Genomic DNA, 19,713 nt, shown 5'->3' on the forward strand with positions numbered 1-19,713 from the left:
TATTTTAGGCCATTTGTTTAGGCTTTTTCGGTAGCTTCGGCTCTAGACCGACATACCCATATGTGGTGACTAGTTTACCCCACTCCTTTTTTTTTTTTTCAATATTTAATTTACTTCTAAACCTTTTTATCTTTTACACTTTTTAAGCTTTTAACTTTTATCAAATCCCTAACTTTTAAATATCATTTGATCTAAACGATAACCGACAGTTTACCCCACTGATCTTATTCATTGTTTTGTTTGATTTATCTGTATGCAAGCTCGGGCCCTCGAAAATTCTGAAGATTAAAGCAGCCATTCCATTTGTAGCAGGTATTCATCCCTCCACTGCTTCAGCAATGGCTTCAATAATTCGAATGAGTGAAAAGACACTATTTAAATAATTTTTTTTTAAGTTATTGATTGGGAAAAGAACGTGAAGCGAAGGAAATTGACATTACTTTTATTGTGGGGTGTCAATGTTGCCAATAATTAATCACAAGTTCAAATATATATGAAGATATTTTTGAGTTCTTAGTCCTTTCTAGTTTTGTCGACTGATCCACTTTAACTGATTCAAAAGGGCAAAAAAGGTTAATTTTCCAAGGTCTAGGGTGACTTCCCATTGAGCCCAGTTATAGTTATTTCGATTTGTAAGAGTTCACCTTAAGAGTCCATACTTGATACCCATCATGGTCAGACTGGGCTTGATTCTGCAGGCCTAGGTTTGGTCTCACCTTGAATCATCATCACCTAGCTGAGGCTGTTACACTGTCTCTCGAGCCTTTTTTTTTTTTCTTTTTTTTTTTTTGGATGTAAACAAATTAATAAGGTTACATCATTACATGTCGTCACCATGGGATGAGATATTTCTTGTTGTATCTTCTTGGAAAATGGAAATAAAATTTTAAATGGAGCGTTCTAATACGAGAGAAGAAATGCACTCTTAAAATCGCACGAAAGGATCATCCATGTCTTTGATACGTCGGAATTTGTAATAACTTTAGACTACATAGAATCTTTGATTTATGTTCTAAAACAATTTAATGTATGTTAGTGTGACAATGAACGTAAAATCTTCTGCCTTCCAGAGAGGGATCAAATAAAAAGAAAGGAACACAGCAGCACACTAAACATCAAACCAAGTTATTGCATGGTGTTAGACAACATTCACATCAGACATTAACATTACTCCACATGATTCTCAAATGGATGTTGCTGCATACGTACAGGCAATGTTATAACCGGACAAGGACATTCAAGCAGGCAAAGGCACCCACACTAGATTATCTGGAGGGAAGAAATGACACACTGGTGATGATCTAGGCTTGATTTTGAGCAAACGAAAAGATACATGATCACGGTCCCATTGAGAGGTATCCATGTGACAAGCAGCTGAAGCTTGCACTCTGTCTCCATTCTCAGCACCTAATAAAACCTGAAATAACCTGGTTTCACTCTTTTGGCTGTGGCAGTAGAATACTGCATAAGGATATGGCAAAGTATGACATGCAACAATTCTGGAAGTAGGGACTTGTTTAGGAACCCTCAAAATGGTATAGTTTTGTAGAGAGACAGTTGGCTTTTTGAGAAAGGTAGTGGTTAAAACTTGAAGCTGTGCATCGGAGCCAAAGACAGAACGGGCAAAGTCAAGCATTGATTCCAGGGAAGTGGCACAAAACCTTATCTCACCTTTGGGGGGTTCGAGTTCACATTGTTTTAGTGTATATTCCATCGCTTTAGCTTGGCGAGAGTCTCTAAAGAATGAGAAGAAATCAAGAAGCTTTGGGAGTTGTGTCGATGAGAAAGGAATAGATTTGGCTTCCTCACTGGATAGTAGATGAGGAGAGACAGAAAGGTCTTTAGTGGGGAGGTAGATGGCCATTGTTTTGCCAAACTTAAGGTCATCTATCTTGAAGAAAATATTTACTGAAGGGTCCATATGGTCCATGTGGGCTAATTCATGAGTACTGCCATCCATGGTACTGGAAGGTTGCTGCTGATAATTTGTGCTCGGACCTTCTTCGATATGTTGCATGCGAGCATAACTGACTTGTGCGCACTGTAATTAAAATTGATCCCAAAAAGTTTCAAAGCAAAGTTTAATGCTGAAACTAAAACAGAAGTGGGAATTTACAGTATAAATCAAACAAGCTTATGTTGATTCTTACCATCAAAGCAAGAAGAACTGAAGAGGAAATGCACCAAGAAGCAAAATCAGAACCCATGTCTTTGCTTTGGAACTCTACTTTCTTTTTCTTCTACTTCTGAAATAAAGAAACAGTAGTCAACTAAATCAATTGAAGACTTTGGCTGAGCAAATACAGTATTTTAATGCAATGAATTATATATTGTGTAATAATGTACTTGTAACCAATATAATACGTCCCCCAGATAGCATCAATATATCAAGTTTGAGAAATTAATATACTGTATGGCAACCGCTTTTGCTGATAGACTAGAACAAGTTTCATCATTATTGTCAGGTTTTGGTCAAATTGTGATGTCATTAGGCTTTGTTTGGCTTAGTCTTAGTGGATCTATGTCTACACCAAATAAACTGTGCCTTCGAAAATCACTTCCGTTTCACCAAGTAAAAAAGTGCGTGTAGCTTATCATAAAAGTAGGGGCTGTATGCTTATTAAATTACAATAAATTCAATCATGTTCCTAGGTTCATTTCATCTTGGCAGGAATCACATGTAATAGTAAATGAACAAGTGCAAAGAATATAAACATTTTCCTGTAGGGGTGGACTGTGAACTGTCCCACAAAACAGAAAAGATGAGGTATGTGGTGGTAGTGGGATGGAAATTCTGCAGAAGAGTTGACTATGACCCTGGTGTCCTAGTGCTGAACGTACCCTTTCAGGTACTCAATGAACCTATGCATGTTTCAACGAAATTGCAGCAATGTCATATAGCACTGAGATCTTCTTGATTTCTTCATTTAAATGATTAAGGTAACATCAAAAGCTGGCAACATGCGGTTGTTTTACAAAGGTGGCATATGTCAACTATCATCAAAGATCCAACTAACAGGCCAGAAGGGCAGGCTGCAATCTTTCTTAAACAATCTTGTAGACTATTGCTTTTGATAGAGAATGCTAACTGGTCCATTGAAATTCTTAAGGAGGAGCTAAACTTTTCTTTGATCTTTGACAATACAATAATCCTTCATGAACATATCAGCTCATGTCTAAGCCTAACTAATTTTTGCAATATCATAAGTTTCTACTCTCTTTGCATTTGGTCCTACTCCTTTGCACATGGGAAAATTGTTGCCTTTTTTTATAGAGCAATTGTTTATGATAAACAAATTGCTTACTCTTTCTTCTTTGTTTTGTTTTTATTGGTGCTTTCTGTCTGATAACTATATAGAAGAATATCAACTTCCAGAAATCTTTTTCACTAATTGTCAACAAAGATTAAACATATCTTTTCAGAAGAGATTACATCACAAAATGTTTCCTACTCCACCAGGCACTTAAACGGCTAAACCTTGCAACCATTCATTGAATCTACTACACAGATATGCACATTACACAATATCATCATCAACATACATAAAGTGGAGAGCAGACCTTTTTTTTTTCTTTGCCTAGAGTTGACAATATGTGAATGATTAACCTTTCTATAGGACTAACGAAAGTGATCTTACACCACCAACAAGGCCATCGACATGCTTTCAAGGAACAAAATCAATTGCTTGATAGATAAAGCAAACAATTGATCTCTGACTTACGGAATTAAGGAAATTTATGAAAACAGGAGGGCTTATGAACTCTTCCTCATTAAGGTCATAACCTTATGCTTTAGTTAATTCTTTCCTTGATGGTGAATCAATTGAAAGAAGAAATTTTTGCTTAACCGTTAGGATTAAGATTTAATGATTCTATAGTGTTTTCATTAAGAGAAAGTTAATTATAACTGCCAAGAACTTCATGCCAGTAGTTCTATAACTTGCTGTATCTCCTGCCATGAAGATGATCAAGGTATCAGGTTCAAAGTTTAGGCATCAAATTAATTAAAATGGGTTTTTTTTTCCCATCAATTAAGCCAAATAGAAAGAAAGAAAAGATGAAATTCAAAGGCTACAACTAGGCTTACATGTGTTTGATACGCAAATGAAGTTGACTTTGGCACATCAGGTCAAGGCAGTAATCATGTGCCCAGCAAATCACAGCAGAAGAACCATATTAAAAATGTAAAGATTATACCAAAACCATATGAGAAAAAGAACGATGCAGGGCACGAACCAACAGAAACAAGAAAAGCATAACCAGACAATTTCTCTTTGATAAGTACAAAATGGACAATTGTGTGTCAAGTTGACTTCAGGCCTGGAAAGAGCCAACGTATAGTTGTTGTAGCCTTATGGGGATCTCAGAGTCTATCTAACCTCTTTCAAAATTTTTCTATTTTCAGTCTTTTACTCGTAGTCTCAGCCACTTCCCACTGCACTTAACTTCATTGTTTAGTCTTTGTTGTTGGTCAGCTGATAATCAACAATAGGATCATGCAAAAGTATATAGACCCATCTTCAAGATTAAAATAACAGCACAAATCACTAATAAAGATACAGATCTTTGAATTTCAACACTTTTATATTATATCTTACCAAACTAAATGAATATATTAGGATAATACTGTTAAAATGTACTGGTGGGCTAAGTTTGACATTTTGATTGGTATTAATGGATAAAGGTAGTGTTAGTCAATTTTATGATTGGGTTGTAATCCAACATTTCTTTTATAATGAGAGGTCAACTTTCAACAGAAAATTTTTTTAGTTTAGAACTTTTTCATGGTAGGTAAGCATGACTATGCATTCCATCAAGCCAACATGATTTTCTTCTCCCTCTCTAGTTTTCTATAGATTACCGATCAATATATGATGTTCTGTTCTCTTGCATTTCTCACATCAAACAACTGATAATGATGAAAACGACTTAAGTTGTTGCTAGATAGTGTGTGTTTGACAAGAACCTTACATCAAACGTTCATCAGAAACCGAACTTTAGCGCCAAGCATTAGCCATAAAATGTTGAAGAAATGATTAATTTAGTTGAGCCAAGGCCATTAATTAAGTCAACGAAACACTAAAAGATTTCTGCTCCTTGATAACTTCCCTAAATTAGTGTTTGGTACATCATCACCCTCTAAATGTGGCACCAGAAAAAGTGATTGAAGCATGATAGCTTAATGTTCCACCAAAAAACCATTTCTAAATTCTATCTAATGCCATAAAGTGAGCAAAGCTTGTTTGTTGTTAAAGCATATATTCAGTACTTTGTAAGTAGTACAGACTACAGATTACTTAATTTAATCAACAGGCTTGAAAATATAAGTACAAATGGTGATAAATGAGAATCCAATTCTAGTATTGGTTTTTTTCTTCCTTCTGCTAATGATGAGGAGATTTACTACAAATCTTATAGGATTGGAGAAATCTCATCAGCTTGTCTGTGTTTTACACACCTCCAAGAGGTTATATTACATAATAAAAGATGTCAAAAAGTCTGTTTTTTCTATAGTTTTATCAGTTCTCCCACCATATAAACAATGATACATTGTTTAAAAATGTTCGACTATGGTGCCATTAAAAAGTGTGGCAATTGTCTACCACCAAAAGTGACAGAAATTGGAAAACCATTTAATTATCTCAATATCATGAAGTCAAAGCTGATTCAATCTCATGGTTTTTTAATGTCAAGGAGTGGAGAACTCATGAAAAAGTTGCCATTGGACTCTGAAACTTGTGGCTCCCTAGCATCTAGATGACCCTTGTCAAGGAAGATTGACCAACGACCATAGCAAATTTTAATAATATTATATTATGCGGAGGTTAATTTAAGTTAAGCATACTATTTGTTTAATTGTTTCTTCAGTAAAACAATAAAATAAAATAATCACTTTCTTGTCCTTTGCAAGTGGCCTATAAATGGTTAGTCAGTCTTGAGTAGCTTACCAATACTCAGTCTTGAGTAGCTTACTAATACAGAATAGCAAAATCTAAACTTGTTTCAACAGGCTGCCTAAGACATGAAGACTTACTTTGCTTTTTTCATTTTCTGTTTTCTTCTCCTGGTAAGCATTATTTCACATGTAATCTTAGTGCAGTCAATCAAAAGTTTAAAGAAAAACCAATAATTCATATCCTTAATCTCAGTTTTCATTCAGTTATGTTTATTTTTCATCAGTACATATACATTTGCTCATACGCTTTGATCTTTTCTTGTACAGTTTGCAAACCTCAACCATGCAACAAATGAATGGAAAAGTGTAATGAAGGATCAACCTATGCCAGAAGCAATCAAAGCCCTTTTACATCAAGATCCAGCTTCAGGTTTGGATTCTGAGAAAATGAAGCACTTCGTCAAGGATTTCGATAGCAAACATAGCTTTATAATATACCACAGCAATCCTGAGTACAAAGAAGAAGATAAGACACATGTCAAGGACTTGAAGAATCAGAAACAACGTAAATCTGATAAAAAGAACTAGACAGAAAGCCTGAGTTAATGGAGACTTTTCAGATAATTTGTATGATGCATGTAGCTAGTATTGTCCTTGCTTGTGATAGTACTTAGAAAAATGTGATTTTAAAATAATGTAATTTTAGCTTAAAAGGAACATTAGAATGGTTGAAAATAATGTAATAAATTTTCATTTTTATCTTATTTTTTAAAATAGAGAAATTAAAGGTTTGCTAACTTTTTCTTTCTTATAACACAAATAATAGTAATTAATCTCTATATTTATAATATATAAAATATTGATGTGGCAAATTTTTTGAACTGAAAAAAACAAATATAATATTCATTATATTTCTAAATTGTTATTGTAAATATTTTATTATTAATAAAATTTATCTAATTTATCGTAAGAAGTTTAGTTTCATTGAAAGACTTTCATTAAGTGCATTTATTAATAAAATTCATCCTTTTTTATAAAACTGTTGTAGAGGTCTTTTTGTAATCTTGATACTCTTCCATTGATATAATTAGTAATGAAGCTTTGGACTATTTTCAAAAAAAAAAAAAATCCAATTTATAAGAAAATGTTTTATTTTTTAAATAAGTTAAGAAGTTTAATTTAATTAAAAAATTTATTTGATAATAAAGATTTATTCAATGTTTAAATCGTATTAGCACAAAACTTTCTTTATTCTACCATGCAAAAGGAGAAGATTCCTTTTGAGTCTTTAACTTGCTAAGTACACATATTAATTTGGTTCAGATTTAGTTTATTAATTTGAGAATTTATTAATTAAGCCTTTCTTTGTAAAATATTTAATGTCTTTTTACAGTCATTCATTCTAATCACCATCTGCACCTCATCCCTCATGTGTACTGGTTGGATAGTGATGTTGAGCATATCTAATTGGTGAAATAAAGTTTTTTTTTTTCTGATATTTCTATGGTTAATGTTTGTTCAAATGCATGTACAAAAATTATGAAAATTTTATTTTAATTATTATCTCTGATGCTTTGGTAGCTTTCCATAACTGTGACAGTCGTACTAAGCTTTTATTTTGTTGCATTTACGTACGACCTACCTTGATTGCATTCCCGAGTGCATGCAATTTGCTTGATAATGCAGCCCTTAGAGAATTCTATTTTTTTTTGAATTTTTACAAAAAGGTCGTAAATAAAATTAAAAATTGCAAAAATTGAAAAAATTTTTACCAAGAGATTATAAATAAGATAAAAGATTTTATATGCTAAAATTTAAATATAATAAATATTATTTTTTCAAAGTGATTTTATAATCGAATCTAACAAAATTAAATTATAGAACTGCAAGAATCTAGAATGAGCAAGGGACAATCTCCTTAAAGTACTATAGTAGCTCATCATGTAAAATCTTTAGAACTTCTCATCATCTTAAATACATATGTTGCATCTAATTCTAAACATTAACGTGAAATTTTATTCCCAAATTGTAGATTAATGCAATGCACACTCAATGTAACTTTTGTGTCGGATTTTATTTCAAAATGCAAAATAAATTGACATGATTCTAACTATTATTCAAATTATTTAAGAAAATAAATAATGTTGATTGAACTGACTCACATTTTAATATTCAATGTAAATTTTGTGTCAAATTTCTCTCTCCAGTTGTAGAACCTGCCATGCTATAATAATTCTAATTATTCATAGATAGTTTTATTTGGACCGACAAACATGCCCATACAACATGTTCGATATTTCTCTTTAGATTTCCAACAAAGGAAAAATAGGTACTCAAATTATTAAGGGGTAAAATATACTATTAATTACTTATCTAAGATCATATTTTAAAATTAATAACTAATTATAAAAATTTTCATTTCAATCACTAAAATTTAAGTAAGTGTGTTTTTATTTCATTTAGTTGTTAGTTTTTAACAACGTGTTAATATGATAATATCATGTTAATTGTTAGGTGTTGTGTAATATTGTCATGTCATGTAATATAGCTTGTGATATTATAAATTTTGAAAAAAAAATAATTTTATTGACGTGACAATGATATGTGACACTTGATAGTTGACATGATATTGTTACTTTAATGCATCGTCAAAGATTAATGGTTAAGTGATAAAAAAAAATTACTTAAATTTAAGTTACTAAATTAAATTTTTCAATAATTTAGTGATCATTTTAAAACATAAATAATTTTGATTAAACTGGTCTATAATCTTGGACAATAAATTCTTAACACATCAATGCTTAAATTATTGAAAGGTAGTTTAGATTGAACCGACAAACATGTGTGATCAATACAATAGATTTGTTAGATGTGTGTAGATTCTCGATAAATTGAAAAAAAAAAGTGTATCATTGCGTACTCGCAAGGACGACAATGATCGATGTTGTAAGGAAAGGATCATTTAACTTCATAAAAGAAGGTTTGCCTATTACAATTATACATGGAAAGTATCATGTAATCCTTTGGCAACTCTTGCTTCTCAAAAGTTAATTCTAAATAGCCTTAGATAAATGGTTGAAGGTCAAATCTTTTTTATAGATAGTATTGACAAGTTTAGATGAGGGAATGTTATTTCATTGTAGGGTCAAGTCATATGACAAATTTTAATGAAGATTTATATTAGATTTATACATCATTAAAAAATGATCTATAGGAAAAATCAAACTTAAATTTTACAAGCGAATTATTCACTTCTTACCAATTCAATCAATTCCATTAACATATTTTCTTTGATATTGAGAGCAATCCAAATTCATAAAAAGTAATAGTTTCTATTTTCACATGCATCCTACCACTTTATAAGAGAAGTAATTGTTACTACTTAAATATCAAAGAGTTTGTTTCATTGATACTTTTACTAGCTATAAGCTTTTTTGCTTAATTTTTCATAAAAAAATGAATAGAAATCAAAAGGCAAAAAACAAAAAAAATAAAAAACATTAATTAAATAAAGCTTTAGACTATATTCCTCTTTAATTAATGAAGGTACAAATCAACCACTGACCCAATGCTTGATAGAAAAATGGGGCATGCTAATCTATTGACTCAAACTTTTGGAAATTGGCATTTATATACTTAATTAGCAACATATTAAATATATATGTTGTCTAGTCTCCTCTCTTCTTCTCATACATGAATGCCAGGAGGATAATGCTGAATTAATCTTCCATCTTAACTATTCAAGCCTCAGCTCTCAAGCCCTAAAATATATATAGGAATAGGAAGAAGGGAAACGAAAAGTGGAGAAAAGAGGAAACATATGCTATTGTTGACTTGCAAATTCTACATGCCAAAATATACATGATTCAGTTCTCCACCATCTTTGTTTTTACACCAGCTTTCAGTATCTTGGCTTCAGTATGCATTCCTACCCAACGAATTTATAAATGCATCAGTTACATTTTCGTGCTCAGTTCACCATCAGTATACCGGCAGTTGCACTGTATAGTGGAGAAAGGGGGCCAAAAAAGAGATTGAAGGGTTATTAATTAGAATATCAGATAAAGAAAAAGAAAATGTACTACCTCATTAACATTATTTTATCATCTTATATGTATATATAGAACCCAGACCCAACATCAAGTATTCAATGAAATTTCACTAGATTTCAGCCTTGATTATATATATAATTAAAGTGACACACATGTTACATGGATATAACATGTAAATATATGTATATAACAAAAATAGCATACATACATAAACATGCATGCGTACATATATACATATATGAGGGTGAAGTTTTGGACAGATGTGCTACAAGCCATAGGGTGGATGGATGGATGATGTTCAACATTTGTAGATGCCTTAAAACCATAGACTGATGTGTTGACAGTACCCCTTTTAGCTTGTCTCTTGCTACAAAACCATTTGATATCCATTCAAAAAGAAAAAACTAGTCCAATTGGGAAAGAGAAATTATTATTGATTAAGGGCTATAAAGACCATGGATTTGTGTGCGTTTTGTGTGGAACTGGGACTGGGAGAGAGAATATATCACAAAAAATGGAAAACAGACATATGGTCAACACAAAAAAAGGGGAGCAAATTAAAATAATTAAGTCAATGGCATCATCTTATCTTTGTTTGTTAGCTTTTTTGACAAGTGGGTCAAAAGGATTCCATGCAAAGCTCAAAGCTCAGAGAAGAAGAGAAACTCGAGGCGCAACAGAGAGAAATTAATTCTTACTACCAATTTTGCCAAAAACATTGCCTGAAGCCCTGAACTGAACAACAATCGCTCATAACTGGGACAGAAACAGATCAGAATCAGAGGAAGTGTTTGGTTGACGGGAATGAAGCCTGGTCCGAGATCATACAAGGCTATATATGTAGCCAGAAACCTTCCCGGAAAGAGTAAATTCAAGAAAATTTCAGGGAAATATAAAGATCAACCTATACGACCTCGAGCCAAACAACATTCCCATCAACCGTTTCTTCTTATCACTTTCTCAAAAGCCTAATAATTATCCTTAGAACCGTAAAATGAAATTGTTTGAGGGGAATGAAGCCTGGTCCGACACCATCACTTTGATGACTTCAAAGTTCAAAGCCCCCGCATCGAGCCAGCCAACATTCCTCTCAAAGACAACCCATTTCCATCAACTTTCTTTGCTTCAAAAACACAAACCCTAAAACACTTCTTCAACAAACAAGATCCCCCATATCAAAGAAAGTGAGAAGAAAAAAGAAAAAAACCCAAAGCCCATTTTTTGTTTTCACCTTGAAAAAACCCTAACCTACTTGGATTTATAAAGAGAAAGGCTTATCATCTCCTTTGATGAGATCTATCATTCAAACACTTGAAAATAAGCTCACACTTATCCTATAGCGCGTATCTCCACGCTCTCATGGAGACCAGGGTAAAAAAGACAAAATGATTTTTTCATTAATTATTTGAATAATAAATTTCTCTTTGGAATTTGAGAGGATGGGTGTGGTCAAATACTTGATCAGGCCTGTGACTATATAAGTATATATATATATATATATATATATATAATATACGATTTCATAAGAGTTTGTTGGGGTTAGGTCAGTGACAAGATCGAGCAGTAAAAAACCTAAACATTTGATTTAGGATCTTTTAATTCTTGATGTTACGAAAAGAAACAAACAAAAACAATCAATAATTTAATGTTATGTTGTCTGTCACAGGCTGTTTGGAGCATTGAGATTCTTAAAACATATAGCACTGCTCTTTCCAATGTAACACCATCACATGATTAGTTGCCACTTATAAATCAATCCTTTCTTTACATAATAAAAATGTTCAAATTTGTAACCATATCCAGCCCCATTTTTCATAATTTTATATTACTATTATTTTCTTTTAACTTAAACCGTAAGCATCATCGTACAAGGCATAGAAGTTAAAAAGAAACAAGTTTTTTTTTTTTTTTTTTGCTGTTTTACTACCTCACCCTCTACTTTTTACCTACCCCGTAATTGTTCCACCTATCAATTTGCGTGCTGCCTATATATTCCATTCCAAAATTACTTTTATAAACAGCTTTTTTTTGTACTAATCGACTAATAATGAATCTTAGCCTGATAAGTACATGTTTGTGCTTAAATGGTCACTAAACATATTCTGTTATTACTCACAAATGCATTTGTATGGATCTTGGCATCACTTTAAGCGTCGTAAATAATGATGGCAGCAACATTCCCTTTTCAAGGCCGGCAATGGAATGGTAGGTGACTTTTTAAAATATTATTTAAAATTTAAATTTCATTACCGATATCTTTTTTTTTAATTTTAAAGTTACAGTCTTTTTTTTTTAATTAAAAAGTAAATAAATAAAAATATTATCGTTGTTAGCTCTTTGTCTTGTAGCATATGGTATGAAAGTAATAGATGAGTAGTCAGGCAGCGGAATATGTTTATATTATTCTTGTCACTAAAAATTTAAATTTCTAAGAATAATCTAATTTAATGTCCGACGGATCAATGTAGAAAGCATAGCTAGCAGCTAGGGTTTCACTTGAAGTTGTAAGTACATATGCTTAAAAGAACTGCGACTTTCTTTTCTTCTTTCTTAATTTGTGTAGGAATTAATAAACCATCGGAGTTTGGATTCTTTATTGAACAAGTAGTTAAAATATTTTTGTTTCTAATTAAACAAAAGTTGGTTAAGATTAAATATTAACATGTGGATGATCACTAGGTGGGGGGACAACATTTGTGTGGAATGGCATGACATGTTTTTGCAACCAAAACATTTGACTGAAAATCTTGTGGGAATGCATTTGTCCATTATGTTTGCCGTTTATTATTGCATGTTATGATGTTTATTTAAAAAGAAATATCTAGAATTAATATTTAAATTTGATGAAAATATTGCATTAAATTAAAAAATTTTATATTCGTACATTGATTTATTAATTAGTTCATAATTCTTTATGTTCAACTCTCTCTTTTACAATTAAAAAAATCTAAAAATATGAGTTAAAATTTGAAGTTTGAAAATAGAACTCAAAACCCTAATGCTATTGTGGCAGAGTCATACATAGAGGATAGCTGATAGGGTCTTGAAAGTGTAGTCCAATCCAATGCAATTTATTTCCATTGCTTCATCATTACCTTATTATTGGACTTTCAAAAGAGAAACAATCAAAAACCTACTTTTTATTACTCCCATGAGTTACTGATTTTTCCATCTCCACATTCATTTCTCCCGTCAACGGTTAGCTCCTCAAAATTGTCAAGGAGATTAAACAATATAATCCTTCCAATTTTTTTTTTCTTTTTCACAAAAATTGAAATGAATTTTTCAATGAAAACCCTTGTTTGTAGTAATTTCTTTCTTTTTTTAAAGTAGAAGTCTGGAATTTTTTTACTATGGCCAGTACCATTAGCATGAAATTGAAGGAAAAAAAAATGACAAAACAAATTTTGAGAGAAAATTAAATAAAAAAAAGACAGAAAAGGTAGATTTGACCGTTTACGAGTAATGGGCGTAGGTGTCAGCGTGAGCAATGGGAAAGAAATAGCCCGAGAAACGAGGAACAGAATTTAATCGCCGACGTCGACGCTTCAAGCCATTTCTATTCTCTCCCACATTACTTTCTCTCATTGGCGCGTGATGCAGCAGTATTTATTTTCTTTTTTCTTTTTGGGAGATAAAAATATTATGATTATATATTAAAATAATTTTAAAGCTTAAATATGTTGATTAATGCAATTATTTTTTAAAATAAATATTATAATATCTGAAATCTAAATTACATTATCTATAACTTTTATTATTCACAAACTAATTTTTTGTATAAAAAATTATATACTTCAATTTCACTTTAATTTGTTCTTTACCTGTTCAACTAATAGATAAGTGTTAAATAAAATATTTCAAAAAATATTAGACCAATATATTATTATTAATTTTAATAATTAAAATCTTTCAATAATTTATGAAACAAAATTTATACAATAAATTAAAACAAAATCATAAATATGAAAATATAAATGGGAAGGGCGCGTGAGATGGTGGGAAGAAATTAATAAGATGAAAGGCCCAACTCGAAGAAAACACGAGGGAAAAAAAAAGCTGTCTTTTGTGTGGGAAAGCGGGAAGAGATGGACGGCTGAGATGCGCCCACATCGTACGCTGAGGGCAATCTAACTCCTTCCACGTGCCTGTATTAAATGCACCCCACGTACAGTCACCGTTATTTTAATTTATTTTAAAATGTTATTAATTAATATTTCGTTTTAGTTTTTTCTGGTGTGGGCCACCACCAAGGAGAAGACAAGACCACGTTGGTGTCCGGAGAAGCTGACACAATGACACGTGGAGTCCCAACATTCGCAGACTCTTGTCGTAGAGGACCCCACACCCTCCTCCACCTCTTGGCTGGGGCAATTATGCGTTAATGATATAGACGTGTCAGTCAGATTAGACAGTGTCACCAGCTACATTTATGTCTTTGAATCGTTGAGTTGACTCAAAGAGTTGTATTTTTCTTCGATAAAAAAAATTTCTCATGGAATGTTCGATGAATCACCCTACTCGTTGTTTGGTGGTTTGCATATTTCCCGCCAAACTCTGTTTGGTAATTTCAAGTCATTCTATCTGTCAGTGTCTATTTACATTTGGGGTCCCACTCCATTTAATGAATCTTTCTCTTTTTTTTTATTTATTTATTATTTTCCGATCTACTTCTACCTTCTTTATGAAATGAAATTTGAATCTTTCTCTCTTCACAACTATTTACATATTTTGATTATAAAACTGAAATTTTGGCACCTGAGTGTGCTAATCGGCTACGGGAGCCCAGTTTAGATGGGCTTGGGCTTGGACCTTTTATGTTAACTGGTTCATAGCTTAACTCTAGTTGAGCTGTGTCGCGTTTACAGCCTTCAAGTTCGGAAGCAAGCGAAAAGGTTTCAACTTCAAAACTGCAATGACAATATAGTACGAATATCCTCAAATTACAAATGTTCAGCACAAATATTATAACTTAGACTAACTTTTCCAATCAATCATTTTGAGCCAAGCCCAAAGGATAGCTTTGGTCGCAATTTGTTCTTTCCCAATAATTTCATCTGATTTAAACGCTCTTCCTCCTCCTGTTGCTTCTTCCTTTTCATGGCCTCTTCCTTTTGTCTTTGAAGCTCCTCTAATTCCCGATAACGTTCCTCCTCTCTCCGTTGCTGTTCCAGTGCTTCCCTTCTCTGAGCTTCTTCCACCCTCTTCCGGTTCTCTTCAAGCATCATTTCCAGCTCTTCTTTCTCTTTTCGTGCTTTCTCCTGTATATAATAAAACCAGTCAAGGTTGATTATAAAATGGCAGGAAACACACACAATGCTGGCTACATCATCAAGTCACAACCACAAGCTAGAGAGTGAGAGAGAGGACCAACAGACACATCATCATTTATTGAAAAATGATGCAAGGAAAATCAAAAGTGTATTGTGTTCTCTCTCTCTCTCTCATGTATGACCCATAGTTTCTGCTACAACCAGAATTCTATGGGAGAACTAAGGGTTTATTGATCAGACAACTTCAGTAAAACGTGAAAATTGTAATAGGTATGAAATGACGAGTTGAAGATCAGGTTGTTCTTTAGACTAGAGCTTCATCCCATCTGGCACAATTTTTGCTTTGTGATGTATCAAATATTCAATATCTATGTGCATTCCCCATAGCATAAGAAGGAATAATTGAAACAAACACCAACAGACAAGCATTCACAGGACTTTTCTCTTAGATATTTACCTCTTTTTGCCTAGCCTCAAGAAGAGCAGCTTCCTTTTCTTTTTCAAGTTGAGCTGCAACTTCATCATTAAGTCTTCTCCGTCCCTCCTCTAATCGCTTCAGAATTTCCTGCTTGATTACCTCAGAGTTCAAGATCTCTTCAACTCTTTTCTGTATTGCTTCTTCCACTCTCTTAGCAGTCTCTTCTTCTATCAGTTTCAATTCAGCTTCTTGTTGACGCCTGGAAAAGAAGAAAATTGTCAAGCAGAAAAATGACACAGATCCATTTAGCAAAATATGCTGCAACCTTCCATTACCCAAACCAGACAACAGTACATAAAAAAGCAACTGACAAGTCTTCTTTTTTTTCTGTCACCATCTTTCTCCATTCTCTATGTAACTATAATAAATGGGCAAAACTAACCTTCATGATGACAAAGGCACTAATATATTCTAAGCTTTTAAGGCATACCTCTAATCAAACCTGATCCAAACAAAAGAGTTTCAAAACTGGTGAACAGTAGATAAACGTGCATCCAATCAGATCATCAAATATAACAAGTTGAATTATAGCAGTATCATCCTTCAGAAAATCCTGTGGAGAAGAATGTCAAGTAACTTGCCACAATTTTATAACTAATCACCATAATACTTCAACCCTTGCATCACAATACATTTTTCACAAGAAGAGTTTGTCTTTTTATAGACATCACCATATTTTTATGGATGGTGAATAATAATGGTTCAATTCAAACAATTTAGTCAAAATGGCCATCACCATAAAAAACAAACCAACAAAATTAAGAAGCTTGGACAGTGCAGACATTTCTCCTTTTGTGTTCTACAATGGTAAGCACATAAATAACCTCTCTAGTCCTTTTATTTGTATATTTCTGTGGATGCAAGATTGCATGAGCTGTAAAAAATAGGACATCAACTCAGATAGGTAAAATGCAAAACAACTAAGGAGGGAGGTAAGGAAAAGGACTTTGTGTACATGCAACTGAATACTCTTTGACCATCAAGACAAATTAAAGCCAAAAAATGAGTTTTGATTTTTACAAGACCTTACAACCCACATGGGATCCTGGCCTTCATGTCTTATCATATGAGTTGTGGCTATATCTTCCCGGTAAACCAAATATCATATCGTTATGACAAAAACTATCCAATGAACTTTCAGCTTCCACTAAAGCAAAAGCGTCATAACTACCCAAATATCATCAATAAAATCAATAAACTTGGAAATGTAGAAAAAATTAAGTAGACTGGATACAATTCAAGAAGATTTAAAAGAACAGTGAAAAGAAAATTAATATAGTCCACATAGAGATGAGAATATTTTATATACCTTTTCCTCTCTTCCTCTTCTTTTTTCAATTTCTCACTAGCATTTTTGCGCTCTATTGACCCAAGACTTGAGCTAGATGATTTATGAGTAGGAGACAATGAAGAACTCCTACTTCTTTGCCTCTTATAACGCTTTAGAGTCGGAGAACGACTTTTATGACGTCTTGTAGTTGGAGAACGACTTTTGCGGCGTAGTGGACTAATAGAACAACTCTTTCTTCTGTATAGCAACACAAATTATTGAGCAACAGCTATAGAATTTGAGCATCAGTAGCTACACAAACTAAGAATGATGACAGCTCACCATCTAGTGAAATAAATATAAAAGCATATACAGTTACCTCATACATTGTTAAGATAAGCATTGAGCTCCATCTTTTATGACATGAAGAAGATAATGCACAATCGAGCAACAAAAGGAACCCATTGGCACTCATCACCTGCTCACTACCCATCTCAGGCGATGGGAAGAAACCATATTTAATGTTCTAAGAAAGAGCATGCTTCCTATCAGTCTCATAGAACTCTCTATATTTTGCTCCAAATGTATTTGTATTTAGCATATTTCCATTTTTCCAAGCAAAGGAAAGTTCCTCATATGTCAGTTGCCTACTGAATAGTTGATAATTTCACAGAAGATGACAGAGTAAAGCACCACAAAACTTTATTGGAATATTCGACAACACTTCATAGCCAGAACGGTGGTCAATAAACATAAATCTATAATCCTGAAGGTGCTCAAGGAAGTCAGGCAGTGATGCCATCTGAATGGAAAAGTATCACACGCACCAAAATGCAGACAACCAAAAGATTCAACTGCAATGTAAAAGTGAAACTGAAAGAACCGGTTTACAAAATGCCACCACCACATCTTCAACTGCAGCAGCACCTCCAATTTGGCACAATCGACTAATCTAATTGCCACTCCTCACCAGATTCTTGGCTAGGATCCGATTCTAAAACAGGAATCATAATTGTAAACAGCAAGAAAACTACGTAGTCTTTCCAATAAAGTCGATGGAGCACCAAACGATTTACAAATAACTATAAACTGCGTACAATTAAACTTCAAGAATTTGTATTTCCAATCCACAAGACAAATTCCAGAGTTCCCAATCTTTCTTACAATATTCCTTACAGTTTCTTGTATGTTAACAATATTAACATGAATAGCATGAATATAAACGGGATCACCTGCTATAAGAATAAGATGAATATGGCGACCGGCTTCTGTCCCTTCGGCTCCTCCTTCCATACCTATGCCCTACAGCAGACGGCGAATGTCTACGCCGATAGGAGGGCGAACGAGATCGGGATCTTGACAAGTCTCGAGGCATTTGCTATTAGTTAATCACCTCAACGTTATGATAAATCCGTCTGTGCAAATCACAGTAAATATATCAAGCTTTTCTGCTGCAAAATAAAAATATTTATTTGCTATGTCAACACAGTAAACTATTCGAAGGAATTAAAAAAAAACAAAAAGCAAAACTGGATTAATCCATAATCAAATTGAGCTGAAAATTCAATACTGCTTAACTGAAATAGATAAGATTTCGTTTTTCAAGATTCCTTTCGTGTTCTATAAAAATTTCTCAGATTTTCTAGTAAAACAAACAAAAGGAAGCGAAAGCAGCTAAATTTAATCAAATCGAAGAAACCCTAGAGCAAAAGCACCTGCGGACGAATATCAAAGATCTGACAAAGTCGAGCTTCGCATGAAATTGAAACTCAATACAGAAAACCCTAAAACATAGACCAAATCAGAAGCGAACCCTAAATTGGAGAAATTAGACAAATTAAAGAAATTAATATAATTTTCTTTTTCATTTTATTTATTTATTTATCGGAAACGCGAAATATTATCAGGGCACGTCTCATGTTGACGTGGAAAGATCTTAGTGGAGGAATGCGACCGTGGCAATGGACATTGAAAAATATTGTGAATGAAATTATTTTTATTTTTTGAATTAATACAGAAAAAAATATTTACAATTAGAATTTACTATAATTTTTATTTAAAAAATAGTCTTATGTTTTAAATTATGAGTTAATCAAAATTTAAAATTAATAAAAACAAACAAATACTGCTATAATGTATGCATATCATAAAATTTCCTTTTCGGTTAACCATCTTAAAAAAAGGAAATTCATAATTTTGGGAGTGTGGATTAAAGTGAAATTAATCAAATATTGGTGGAAATTTTACATATAAAATTATGAATAAATAACATCTAAATAACTTAAAATTTATTTGATCTCTTTAAATTTTTTTTCAATGGATACAAACATCAAACAATTGTATTTAATTTTTTTAATATAAATGATATCGTATTTTGATATAACAAAAAGAGTTATAAGTGTTAAAATTTAAATTTTAAACGTATAATGATATCATTTTTATAATTAATTGTATAAATAAATTAAAATAAATTTTCAATTCATGATGTTGATGATGCATATTACAATCACGTCGTATAACTTTCAATGTATATCAGATAATATACTGATGGTGGGAACTTTAAATCAATAAACAAACCAATATAAAATTAGATTAAATCCACGTATGATGGGAACTTTAACCTGGAACCAAGGCCTCCTGATCATCAATGGGACAATAACTCGTTGACACAATGGAATTGGACTAATCAGAATTTGCTGCGTTAGTATTAAGTTATCAAAGAGATGTAGGATTACAGTTTCTGC

The 19,713-nt window shown here is 32.6% G+C and overlaps 3 protein-coding genes across 11 annotated transcripts; 1 reads left to right on the forward strand and 2 right to left on the reverse strand.

Annotated features, from left to right (window-relative positions):
- Positions 1-912: 912 nt before the first annotated feature.
- Positions 913-2,387, reverse strand: LOC111308183 (BURP domain-containing protein BNM2A-like). The gene is made up of 3 exons (XM_022906502.2): positions 2,347-2,387; positions 2,151-2,246; positions 913-2,041 (listed from the first exon to the last, which is right to left on the reverse strand). The coding sequence occupies exons 2-3, from the start codon at positions 2,205-2,207 to the stop codon at positions 1,238-1,240; spliced, it is 861 nt and encodes a 286-aa protein (XP_022762237.2). The 5' UTR covers positions 2,208-2,246; positions 2,347-2,387; the 3' UTR covers positions 913-1,237.
- Positions 2,388-5,908: 3,521 nt separating this feature from the next.
- LOC111308184 (uncharacterized) lies at positions 5,909-6,693 on the forward strand. The gene is made up of 2 exons (XM_022906503.2): positions 5,909-6,067; positions 6,224-6,693. The coding sequence occupies exons 1-2, from the start codon at positions 6,023-6,025 to the stop codon at positions 6,482-6,484; spliced, it is 306 nt and encodes a 101-aa protein (XP_022762238.1). The 5' UTR covers positions 5,909-6,022; the 3' UTR covers positions 6,485-6,693.
- An 8,151-nt stretch (positions 6,694-14,844) lies between these two features.
- On the reverse strand, positions 14,845-18,790 carry LOC111308649 (uncharacterized protein At1g10890-like). Of its 9 annotated transcripts, none has more exons than XM_089744738.1 (5): positions 18,689-18,790; positions 18,202-18,384; positions 17,009-17,227; positions 15,679-15,898; positions 14,845-15,209 (listed from the first exon to the last, which is right to left on the reverse strand). In XM_089744738.1, the coding sequence occupies exons 2-5, from the start codon at positions 18,342-18,344 to the stop codon at positions 14,943-14,945; spliced, it is 849 nt and encodes a 282-aa protein (XP_089600864.1). In that variant the 5' UTR covers positions 18,345-18,384; positions 18,689-18,790; the 3' UTR covers positions 14,845-14,942. The 9 variants fall into 9 exon arrangements, with proteins under 9 accessions (XP_089600864.1, XP_022762865.1, XP_022762870.1 ...); XM_022907130.2 differs by having other exon boundaries at positions 18,685-18,790; XM_022907135.2 differs by having other exon boundaries at positions 18,202-18,417; positions 18,685-18,790.
- Positions 18,791-19,713: the final 923 nt, after the last annotated feature.

This window comes from Durio zibethinus, chromosome 2 (genome assembly GCF_047325235.1).
Source record: "Durio zibethinus cultivar Kanyao isolate XHJ-2024 chromosome 2, ASM4732523v1, whole genome shotgun sequence".
NCBI lineage: Eukaryota > Viridiplantae > Streptophyta > Magnoliopsida > Malvales > Malvaceae > Durio > Durio zibethinus.